At 55.2% G+C, this 12,107-nt stretch overlaps 1 protein-coding gene across 2 annotated transcripts in view; it reads left to right on the top strand.

The window, feature by feature from the left end:
• The window catches only part of KSR1 (kinase suppressor of ras 1), a 162,135-nt gene that overhangs the window by 121,612 nt on the left and 28,416 nt on the right, over positions 1-12,107 (top strand). For both annotated transcript variants that reach the window (XM_078437518.2, XM_078437519.2), the window contains exons 5-9: positions 4-8; positions 2,691-2,751; positions 7,120-7,203; positions 8,774-8,835; positions 8,937-9,043. In XM_078437518.2, coding sequence (XP_078293644.1) covers positions 4-8; positions 2,691-2,751; positions 7,120-7,203; positions 8,774-8,835; positions 8,937-9,043 — 319 coding nt within the window. The remainder of the gene's footprint in view (positions 1-3; positions 9-2,690; positions 2,752-7,119; positions 7,204-8,773; positions 8,836-8,936; positions 9,044-12,107) is intronic.

Below are 12,107 nucleotides of genomic sequence, written 5' to 3'. Positions count from 1 at the left end.
CAGGTTTGGTAAGAGTGATTCATTTTCGTCCCCTCTGCCACCCGGGAGTCGTGTTTGTGCTGCTGTCCCCGTCAGGGGTGGATTTCTTTGACCCTCTCTCAGTCCAGTCAGCCTTTCCACCACCCAGAAGCAGAGGTGCTGGGAACCACCCCAGGAAATAGCTCTAGGACAGGTGGCCTTAGGATGTCGCAAGGTGGTCTCAGCCCAGCCAGGAGCTGCTCTCTTCGAAGCAGGGACCTTGACGTTGCCATGGGCTGTGGGCAGTTCCTCCTCAGGCCCCATCTGCACCCTGCCATCCCCACAGGTGACCTCTGGCAGGGAGCCTTGTCTGCTGAGCCGCTTTGGTAGCCCAGAGGAACACTCCATCTGTCTGGTAGCAAGTGGATGTTAGCCGTCCTCAGAACCCAGCTGATGTCAGGGGACCCCCCACTTTGGGAGAGGAATAACCCCAGGGGCAATAATGTGGCTTGGCTCTGAATGCAGCCCCGAGAGATTGGGGGGTGCGGATAGAAATGCCCCTTTGGGAGGGGAGGAAGAAGCCCGGGCAGCCCCAGATCATTTTTCCTGCCCCTCCACCTGCAGGGTGGGAGCAGGTCCTTGCACATGGCTGTGCTGTAGGGCTTCTCTCCTGAGTCAGAGCAGAGGGCACCAGCCATGCCTCCGGAGTCTTTTAATTGGCGCAGTGGAAATGCAGAGACGTCTGGGTCTTGCCTGAGCAAAATAGCAGCTTACTTTCGTCCTGAGCTGGCGAAGCAGAGTGATGAAGCTGTCAGCAGGGCCTTAGTGATGAGGCAGGGGTAGCAGGCCACAGCTACACCAAGATGAAGCTGGCCGCGGGACCACCAGGGAAGCATGGGGTGAGCAAGGAGTGAGGCCCCTTCCCCAGGGCACGGGTGCAGACTTCAGGGCCCCTCCCGGAACCTTGGAGGAGAATCCAGCCCCTGCATCCCTAGGGCAGCCTGGTCCTGTCATCCTCCTGGCTGCTGTTGTAGTGCAGGGACTGCGGCAGGGAGACTGCCTGCCCAGCTTGCCAGAGGCAGAGCAGGGTCTTCAGGGTGAGTATTTTGTCTGGATCAGGGGCGGTCGATGCCTAGCTCGTGTGCTGTCTCCCCTCCCTCCTATCCTACGACCGCAGCTCATTACAAGTCGGTCATGGGTTGTGTTCAGACATACATGGTTGAAATCTCATTTTTCCATAGTCTGTTTCTCTTAGGTTGGCGGCCTAACCCCTGTTAGACCCATATGCTTTGATGGCCTTGGCTGCTCACAGTGAAGGGGGTCCCAGAAGGGAGTTGGGACAAGTCAGCCCCAGGGCAGGTGTGCCAGAGAGAGCCCTGAGGGGTGTGATGGTGGGTTCTTGAATCATCAGGGAGCAGGAAAGGGCTTTTTGGTCCTGATCAAACTCCCCTTGGTGTGGGAGGAGGAGGTGTGTGCCGGGCCAGCACATGGGGACAGGGGATGCAGGGATGTTGCTGACTCTAAGGACAGGAGACAGCTAGAGATCCCTCAAGCACCATGTTCCTGACCTTTCTGGGGTATGGTTCCTGTTGATAACTGGATAAAAGTTTAGACCTTCTTTCCAGGGAAAAGCCCACAAAGTTCTGCTTACCAGTCCAGAGGATTCCCAGAACCCCTGAAGCCCATCCATGGTCTCTGAGAACCACCCCCAGGAGGAGATAGGCAGCGCTTAGGAGGGGCAGAGCGGGAGGGGGGAGGGGAAGGGGTGCACAGGTGGAGGAGGGGCAGGGGGAGGGTGCACAGGTGGAGGGGGGACAGAAGCAGGAGGGGGTGGGGGAGGGGAGGGGGTGCACAGGTGGGGGAGGGGGTGCACAGGTGGAGGGGGGCAGAAGCGGGAGGGAGTGGGGGAGGGGAGGAGAGGGGGTGCACTGGTGGAGGAGGGGCAGAAGGGCAGTGGGACACATGGGCTGCCTGTGGATGGAGTGGTTGCTTCTTGCTGCTCCTTGATGCCCAACCTGTAATGCTGTAAACACTGGAAGGATGCTATTCTGATGGGGAAGCCCAGGATTAGGACAGGGAGAGCCCAGGGTGCCCCGTGGGAAGGCAGACAGAATGCTCATCTCAGGGCTCGTTGCCTGAGACTTCCCCAGCGGCTGGTGGGGCTGGGCCACCTGGGAGCATGGTAAAACTCCACGTCGTCCTTGCTCTACCCGCCAAGATCAGGCACTGGTGGTCCTCAGAGCAGAAGTCTCCAGGTGCTTCTGGCTGGAAGGGTACCAGATGTGCTGTATAGCTAACCAGTCTCAAATCCTCTGCCAAGGGCCGCACAGCTCCTACCCACTAAGTAGGAAGTGACCAGAAGTAAGCCCTTGCAAGCCAGTGACCTGTAGATTCTTGTGGGACGGGGTGTAGGCGGAGACTTCTGTCCTCAGCTTTGCTCTGCCTGCAGCCCTCCCTTCAAGCCTGCCTTCCACTGCAGCCAGAAGCCACACAGCGGTGGTTTCTGAACCATCTGTGGGGGCCAGGCAGCAACGTTCGTAGGAAAAGAAGGCCGGGCATGAGGGTAACCACGCTGCCCTGGTCTACCTGGCCTGTCCTTGTTTTGAACGTTCAGGGAAACATCTATCTACTATTCAGTGAGTCCCCGCACCCACCCGGCCTGTGATCTCTGATCTAGAAGGTCCCAGGCACAAGCTTCCTCAGCCTGCTCAACCTGGCCTCTTTCCCTGCAGATCTCCCGTACGGATCCCCACAGATGGTACGAAGGGACATTGGGCTGTCGGTGACTCACAGGTAGGTCCAGCCAGTCTGGAATAGGGATGGGGCACAGCTGGGCTGAGACCTGCATGTACCAGTGCCCCCACTAAGGGTTGCTCCTCATTGCGGGGGGGGGGGGGGGCGGTCTGTCCTGATCCCTGTTTCTCGGGGACTCTTTGCCTCTGGTCTGTCCATCACCTCTGTGAACATAGCCCTGCACCCACCTGGAAGCCCTGGCTGTCACCAGCGGTCATATAGACTTGTGGGTCCTCCCCGACCCCTCCATGTGTCTCTTCCTCACCCTGCTGAGGGAGAACACAGGTCCCAGGAGAAACAGGCTCACAGTCTCCCGGAGGAGGAGCCGAGAGCTTCCTGCGGGTCCAGCACCGGATCGCGTCGGGCCCACACCCGGCCACGCATCAGAGCCCGTGGAGCTTTGAAGCTCCAAACCCCAGGCCCCATCCCTAAAGTTCTCTGCTTAGCAGTCTGGATTTCTCACAACTCCTAGTCACGCTGGTGCTGGTGTGAGCTGGCATAGGCTGAGATGGGCCCGTGACGTGGCCTGGCCGGAAGGCTTGGCCTCAACACTCATGGAGCTAGTGTGTGGCACCAACAGTAGGTGTGCACAGCATCTCCCCAGCCGGGACAACCAGCAGAACGGTGCCTCGGGATGCCTGCGCTCTGGCCGTCCCTTGTGAAAGCCTGCCGTGAGCACAGCAGGGCACGCTTGTTGAGAGCTTTGCAACTTAGCAGAGCCTCTCATTTCCCCCGGGAGTGTGAGCTACCGTCCAGCCTGGGAGGCCAGCCTGGAACTCTTGCCCAGAGGTGGAGACCCGGCTGTGGCTCCGAGGGCCTGAGCAATTTGCCTGAGGTCGTGCTGCCAGTAAGATAGGGATCGTGTCCCCTGGATGGCACCCAGACACCCAGAGACTCTTCAGGGCTGATCCCCAGACGCTAGAGTACCACCGACGAGAGGGCCTGGCTGACAGTCGGGACAAGCCCTTCGAGTGCAGGTCCCAGGGCCTCCCTCATCTGTACCCAAGGCTCCCAGGATGTGAGAGAGCCGCTCAGCACAGGACGAGAACCCTACCCATTCTGCCTCCGTGGGTTGCACGCCAGTAATCTCTCTGAGCCTCAGTTTCCCCCTGCCCCCGCAAACAAGACTTCCTCCCCGTCCTGTGATGAGGATACAGTGGGGTGATGTGCACCTGGGTTTCACGTGTCCGGCACCGGGGAGCACTTGGTGGACAAGCACAGGCCTTAGCCCGAGAGGGGCCCGTGTCGGCCAGGATCTGGGGCACGCCGGGATCAGCTGTTTCTTTTGTCTTGGGTGCACCTGCCTTCACAGAGGATGTGGGCTGTGTCAGCTCGCCCCTGAGTGTTTCCCGGGCTGCCGCTTCCTTCCACCTGGGGCAGCAGAAGCTGCCCTCCAGCTAGGGCAGCAGCAGTCCCCTTGTCTCATATTGCCAGGCTGCCCCACCCTGGTGACGTCACTGCCCCACCTTCTGGGTTTTTTTAAACCCGTGTTCCAGGCCTCTCTAAGAAGATCTAAAGTGTTTTGGTCTAATCCTGTGGGGGGAGGGGGAAGCTGTCTGTGGCTCTTCCCTGGTCTGGGAAGGCTTTTACCCCACACCTCACACCCCTTCCTAGCACTTGTCTCTTCTCGGGCCCGGACCTCACCACTATTTTGCCCTGTTTTCATGATTTCCCTGGTGGAGGTCATCTCAGATACCACTGAGCTGCTCCCTAATCCCTGCTTTTGGCATGAGAGGAGATTAAAGCCCAGAGAGAGTATGTGGATCCCAGGGAGGCAGGATCAAGGCTCCCTAAAAGGCACTTCATGGGGTAGGGGGGCACCTGGGTGGCTCAGTCCGTTAAGCATCTGACTGTTGATTTCAGCTCAGGCCATGGTCTCACAGTTCGTGAGTTCAAGCCCCATGTTGGGCTCTATGCTGGCAGTGCAGATGGAGCCCGCTTGGGATTCTGTCTCTCTCAAAATAAATTAAAAAAAAACTTAAAAAAAAAAAAAAGGCCCTTCAAGCACATGGGTGCCTTTGTTCTCGTCCCTGAAAGCACCCATCTTGTCTGGGTGGAGACTGTAACCCTCTGGGCACTATGCATTCACATATGTGATCTCCCCAGGTCCCTGCGAGGTGCGCATGTTGGCCGCATTTGCAGAGGCCCTGAGGCGTCCCACAGCCCATAGGTGGTAGGATTCTCCAGTGTAGCCTGACCCCAAAGCCCATGCTCTTTCTCTCCTGCTCTGCCCTAGTGGTCTCTCAGAGGAGCCCTCACACTCTATGTTGAGGCCCCTGGGGTCCAGACCCTGCCGCGTAGCTTCCCGGTGTGTGGCCTCGGGAAAGTCCCCTGACCTCTCTGGTTCCCTTGCCTGTGTACTGAGAATCTCAGATCCGCCTAACTCCCCAGGGGTAGTTGTAAGAATTGAGTGAGCTCATGTTTTATGGATGTATTACAAACCCTTCCCCAAATACCGTTGCTGTTTGTTCTGTTGCTCCTATGATACTCTACGCTTTGAAAAATCCTCCAAAAAAAAAAAAAAAAAAGTGAGCTCTTTCCGCCCTTTTAGGCCTCCCCACCCTGTGGACTGCCTTAGACTTTCTCCGGAGGACACCACCCGCTCAACCCCCCATCCCTCCTTCCAGTCTGTCTTTTGTGGGTTTTAAATTTTTTAAGTTTTGATTTACTTTGGATTGAAATACATTCAGAATTCAAGAGGTAGAGAAGGGTGGCTATGCACACAGTCCTCTCCTGCTGTCCCCAGCCTTCTAGGTCCCCCTGTAGGCAGATCTGGGCAGTTGGAGATAATTTTTATACAAGCAAATACATATGTATATTTTTTGGCCTCCTTTTTCTGTTTTCACCAAATACTACGTATATTATTGACACTGTTCTACCCTTTGCTTTTTTTTTCTTTCAAAAATGGAGGCATCTTCAAATTCTATGTCTCGCTCTCTCTCTGCCCCACCCATTCATGCTTTCTCTCTCTCTCACACAAAAATAAACGTTAAAATTTTTTTAAAAAAGGGGGGCGCCTGGGTGATTCAGTCGGTTAAACGTCCAACTTGGGTTCAGTATATGATCTTGTTTTGTGAGTTCGAGCCCCGCGTCGGGCTCTGGGCTGCCGGCTCGGAGCCTGGAGCCTGCTTCGGATTCTGTGTCTCCCTCTCTCTCTGCCCCTCCCCTGTTCATGCTGTATCTCTCTCTTTCAAAAATAAATATTAAAAAAAATTTTTTTTTAACGGAGACATCATTTCCATAGTGCTGAGTGCACAAATTTTTACAGATGGACACACCCATGTGTACCACACAGGTGAAGATTCAGAGCATTCCAGCCCCCCCAGAATTGACCTTTGGCCCTTGATAGCACTACCACCCAGAGGCAACTGTTCATTTGTCGTCATAAGTTACTTTTTCTGTATTTGAATTTGTTTTTAAATTTTTTTAACGTTTATTTATTTTTGAGACAGAGAGAGACAGTAGGAACAGGGGAGGGTCAGAGAGAGAGGGAGACACAGAATCCGAAACAGGCTCCAGGCTCTGAGCTGTCAGCCCAGAGCCCGACGCGGGGCTCGAACTCATGGACTGTGAGATCATGACCTGAGCCGAAGTCGGACGCTCAACTGACTGAGCCACTCAGGCGCCCCTGTCTTTGAATTTCATATAAATGGGGTCATGTAGTACTTTTTCCCCTGATAATGTAATTTGGAGATCATTCCATATTTGCACAAAAAAGAGCTTTCTTATTTTCTGGCCTCATGGCGTCCCATTGTGTGATCGGACTGGCCTGTACACAGTCAGTCGCCGATGCAGTAAACAGCATAGGTTGTTTATAGCCTTTTTTTTTTTTTTTAAAGTCTGCTTATTATTTATTTTGAGAGAGAGAGCAAGTGGGAGAGGGACAGAGAGGAGCGCGAGAGAGAATCCCAAGCGGGCTCCACGCTGTCAGCGCAGAACCCGATGTGGGACTCGATCCCGCGAACTTTGAGATCATGATCTGAGCTGAAATCAAGAGTCAGTCACCCAACCAACGGAGCCACCCACAGCGCCCCCGTTTGTAGCCTTTTACTGCCGCAAATACGCTGCGGGGAGTAACCTCATCTGCATATCCTTTGACACCAGCGGGCGTGTCTGTTGGATAAATTCCTAAGACTGGATGGAATCGCTTGGCGTGCACACTTTACGAGTCGGCCAACGAGGACTTTGTGGCTGGGAAATCTGAATGCCCAGGGGGAGCAGTGACCCCGGGCGTCCCTGCCCTCCCCGGGAGAGGGTTCCGGTGGCTCCGGGATGGAACCCGGTCTCCCGGTCTCCCCCGGGGCCCCGTTCTGTCCAGGCTCTGGTCTCCCAGCCGCGTGAACACTTTCCGGTGTCCACCGCTTGTAGGTTCTCCACCAAGTCTTGGCTGTCGCAGGTCTGCCACGTGTGCCAGAAGAGCATGATGTTTGGAGTGAAATGCAAACACTGCAGGTGAGGGGCGGAGGGTGGGAGCGGTGGGAGAGGGTGGAAACCCCACGCTTTAGTAATGGTGCTACTACTCGGTTGTTGGCCTGAGGTTAAGTCAGAATGCAAGGGGACTCCTTTGAGAGTTCGTACGTCTATTTGTGACCCCGTTCGGCACACCATGGTGCGACCAGCCCTTTTCTAGGGAGATTAAGGAAGCATCAGGCAAGACGTTCCCAGAAGAAGGGCAAATTTGAGGTGGGCTTTGAAGGATGAGCAGAAGTTTGCCAGGTAGACCCAGGAAGAAAGAATTCCAGGCCTTTTTACCTTGCACAACATCGGCGAGGAATGGGAAGGCCGTTCTGGAAACTCGAAGGAGTTCTGAAGTTTTAGCCTTACACAAAATTGAGCCTTAGCCTTAGTACACAAGATGGGGAGAAGGGGACAGGCAGTAGGAAAAAACAGAGATGGCTAGTGGTATTCACAGAAGAGAGTTAAGGGAGATTGCGTACAGATTTCACTTTCTTGTTTCGTACCATTGTGCTTTCTGGTAGGCCAGAAGGACAAGGATAGGGAGCAGTGTGGGGGGTGCAGAATGTTCTCTGCTGTCTAACTACCCTCACCCTACGGAGGATGGGCCTGGAGTCTTTGCTCCCAGATCACTGCCCTCCATTGCTTTGTGACCTGGGGCAAGATGCTTGCCCTCTCTGGGCCTCATTCTTACAACTGGGAAGATGATTCCGGGCCTCTTTGTCTACCAGGCTTGCTCCAAGATTCCGAGCTAGTGTGTGGAGTACAGGCATTTGGGCTCCTGCCAGACCAGAGGCGACGGGTCTCATGCATGTCAGTTGGATAAATTGTGTTTTCCCCATGACTCCCAGACCACCAAGAGGACGCTAGAGCTTTCCCCCAGCCTAGGTCTCCTGTGGCTCCTGGTTTTAAATTGGGGACCTCCTGCTCCCTTTTAAGTAATGCTTTTCATGCGGAGAGCACAGAGTGCCCTCTCAGCCCCGCGCTCTCCTACGATTGTAGAGTGAGGTTGGTAGGGCCCTAAATGTTAACCCGTTGAGTCGTTGAGAACCCCGAGATGTGGTAGGGCAGGTAAGACCAAACTGAGGGTCGAGGTCTTTGCACTCTGGCCCATGCTGGCCGTCTGACCATGAGGCCCATGCTGGACTGCAACGGGAGGGACTGCTCCTTGCATCTCTGGGATCCTTGGGTAATGCAGACATTCTCCTCCTTATGATTCTCTCTTGTTTTGTAAGTTCAGATTTGTCTTCAGCTTTCTGAATGTGGGTGGAGGGTCTCCCTTTCTTGAGAGGAGAGGGAGAGACGTGGGACCCACGACGTTTAAATGGGTGTGATTTAAACTGTGTGCTGTGAAGATTAGGCAGACAACAGTGGGAACGTGGTCGTGCTAACACTGTCCACGTGGGACGTTCCAAACTTTTGAGCTGATGTTTGCTGAGGAATTTGTGGTGATCGAGGCGGTCACGAATGGGTGTTGCACAGAGCTGCCCGGCAAGGCTCAGGGCCCCGTGGATGCCCTGGGAGCCCCGAGTGACCCTCCCTGCACTGACCCTGCCTTCTTTACCAGATTGAAGTGTCACAACAAGTGTACAAAAGAAGCCCCTGCCTGTAGAATATCCTTCCTTCCACGTGAGTGTTCTGCCCTTTTCCGCTTTCTGGATTTGGGGGGGAATCTCTTCTGTAGCCCGGTCTGTTCTCTATTAATGGTTCCCCCTTTTCTTTTTAAATAGAACCTAGGCTTCGGAGGACAGAATCTGTCCCCTCGGACATCAACAACCCGGTGGACAGAGCAGCTGAGCCCCATTTCGGAACCCTCCCCAAAGCACTGACAAAGAAGGTACGCTGGGCGGCAGGAGAACCCCCCCCCCCTCTCGCCCTGGACTCCTCCCTGTAATGCAGAGATCCGGCCGGGAGGGGGGCATGAAATCTGGGGTCCAGGACCAGAGGGTGGCCTTCAGGGATCCTATCTTTCGCCATGTCCTAGACTTCACGTTTATGTCCAGATCGTAGTTATGTGCCCACGACCTGCTTCCTCTATTTTGACCTAACATTTCCTGAGCACTTACTATGAGTTGGGAACTTTTTCCACTGGTATTTCTTTTGGCCCTCACAATGGTTCTAAAAATCACATACTGATTTTCGCTCCATTTCAGATGACGAAACTGAGCACAGGGCCCCCCCGTGAGCAAGGGGCAGGCCCAGAGCAGAAGTCTCAGTGGCCGCCCGGCCCCAAAGCCTGGCCTTAGTCAGGGTACAGCGAACATACCTTCAAGAATAATATGTGAAGGTGGATTGTGTTTTTCAGAGCCTGGGCTTGGGCTTCTCTGCTAATACAGACAGGTGCCCTCTGCAGCCATACAGACTGTCGAGAGTCTAACAGACCTGTCACGGTCCAGGCACAGATGTATGTGGTGTCGGCAAGATGCCCGCGCTAATGATGGCTTCTGACGGCAGCCCCCTGGTGACCGTGCAGCTGGTGGCCTCCCCCCAGGCTGCTGTGGGTGTGGCTGTGGGTTTTCAAGTGTGTTGTGTCCCAGCCCCATACCAGGGCTTAGCATGCTAAGCTAAGCCTTGCCTCATGTGACTGAGGGTCACACGACTGGCTTCTCCAGGGCCACGGTTGCCTTCTGTGGCTTGGGCCGGCCTAGGTAGAGGTTTGGACAAAAAGAAGAGAAGCAGGTGGCATGGCTGATGATGCAGCTTGGGATGGCGGCGGGGGAGGGGGGGGGTGGGGGGGCGGGTGGGCTGTTCTGGAGGGACCGTGGCCACATCTCCTTGTCCAACAAGGGAGGCCACTGCCTCAGGGGTGACCTCTTTTATTTGCCTGTCCTTGTCTCCTGCCTCCCTCCACCTGTCATTGCATTTTCCCCGCCCGTGACATTCCCTCTAGGAATAGGGGTGTGGGGGTGAAGGACCACAGACCTGAGCTCCAGTCCCGATGAGTCCCCTTCCTTGCTTCTGTGACCTTGGGCAAATTCCTGTACCTCTCTAAGCCTCAGTTTCCTGGTTTGTAAAGTGGGGATGATAATGCTTCGTTCACAGGGTGTTGTGAGGGTAACGGGACAATGAACTCGTTTGTCAGGAGCAGCGTGTGTTGTCCAGCCTGTCACAGATTAGGCGCATTTCCTCGGGAGGGATGCCGGGCCCCAGCATTGTTTTCTTGTCTGCCCTGCGCTCTCTGGCAATACCTGGTGCACCCCTGTTTGCACCGTGTCCCCATACCCCCTCGCTCTCCCCCTGTCAGTTCTTCCGGAACCCACTCAGGGCCCCTCCTCCTGCATGAAGCCCTCCTGCACGCACCTGCTCGGCTCCAGCCCCATAGAGTTCTGGGTGGTGCCTTCTCTTACGTCACCAAGGGCACTGACCGCCTCTCATCCTTCCCTGTTTGTGGCCATAACACGAGCTAACTGTTACTGAGTGCCGAGGCACTGTGCTGAGGGCCATGCGTTTGGCCTGTGTATCTCTCAGGGGCCAGCCTGTCTTTCCACCCTCTTCTCCAGCCGCCCTGGCTCACACCGGCTCAGCCCATTCCCACCGCGGGGCTTCAGTGCCCACCGTTTCCTCTGCCCAAGACCCCCTCCTCGGCATTTACACACTCAACCCTCAGGGAGGGCTTGCCCGGGACCCCTGGCTGACGGCCTGTCTCCCCAGCGGAGGGGTGCTCTGGAGGGCAGAGCCATCATCTTGCTCCTGTCCGCTCCCTGATGCCTGCACTGGGCCTGGCACACGGTGGGCATGAGGAAAACTTCATATCAAACACTGAACACGTGAAAAACCGTGTGAAGCAGCAGCTGATACCCCATTTTATGGAGAACTGCTGTGGCTCGGAAAGGTGGGGGGATTTGAACGAAGTCACACAGGTGCTGAGTGGGGGAGCTGGGATTCAGTCTGCCTCGTAGTCCCTCCCCCTGCCCTGGCCGGCCTGGCCCTGAGGAATAGGATGGGACCTCGGTGGACCCAGCTCCTTTCCCATCCCGCATATGGCACCAAGTGGTGGAGGCTGTCCCTGGACTGTGAGGCCCCCTGCATAGCTTTGGAAGCTTCTGGAGTGCTCTGGACACCCCAGACGCTTTGGGCCTGCAGAAGAAAAACCTGATGAACCGAGCATTTAACCTAAGTTGGCCCCAACTTTTTTTTTTTTTTTTTTTTAAGATTTATTCTTAAGTAATCTCTACCTCCAACATGAGGCTTGAACTTAGAACTTTGAGATCAAGAGTCACAGGTTCTCCTGGCTGAGCCAGCCGGGTGACCCTGGCCCCAATGTTTTTGACCAAGGAATTCCAACCCTGTCCACCAAGGGATTGGAGTTTGGGTCTGGGAAAGGGGTCGGGGCCAGGGTCCCACCTAACGCTGACTCCCCCGTAGCCCTCTCTCAGCTGGTCCTTTGACCTTGCTAGGGCCCAAACCACTGGGCAGTCCTAGCCAGTAGGTCTGTAGAAGAGTGAGGGGAGCATTTATCAGACCCCACTGTGTACCACACACTAAATAAACACTTACCGGAGGCTGAATTTAATTCATTTAAAAAACCCTGCTATGTGCTTGGCTCAGAGCCAGGCACTGAGGGGTATGATGAATAGGGTCCCTGCCTTCACAGGACACACAAGGACATTCTGCAGAAAACCACCCCAGATATCTTCCCTTGACTGTAGTTCAAGTGCCCTGATGAAAAGTGCTAACTTTTATGGGAGCATGAGGAGGAGTGTGGTCCTCGCTGGGCTCAGGAAAGGCTCCTGGGAGGAAAGTATGTTTGAGCTGAAGAAGCATGAGCAGGGGTCGCCTAGGGGATAGGCACTGAGGTGAGGGACTCTCTGTGCCATCATCCCCTCAAATATGAGGTAAAAACGTCAGGATGCCCCGAGCGCACCTCCTCGTTTTTAGGCAGGGAGGGGAAGGCCCCAGCG

This window comes from Panthera onca, chromosome E1 (genome assembly GCF_046562875.1).
Source record: "Panthera onca isolate mPanOnc1 chromosome E1, mPanOnc1 haplotype 2, whole genome shotgun sequence".
In the NCBI taxonomy this organism is placed as follows: domain Eukaryota; kingdom Metazoa; phylum Chordata; class Mammalia; order Carnivora; family Felidae; genus Panthera; species Panthera onca.
Note: the sequence above shows the minus strand (reverse complement) of the source record. Positions and strands in the feature narration are given on the sequence as shown.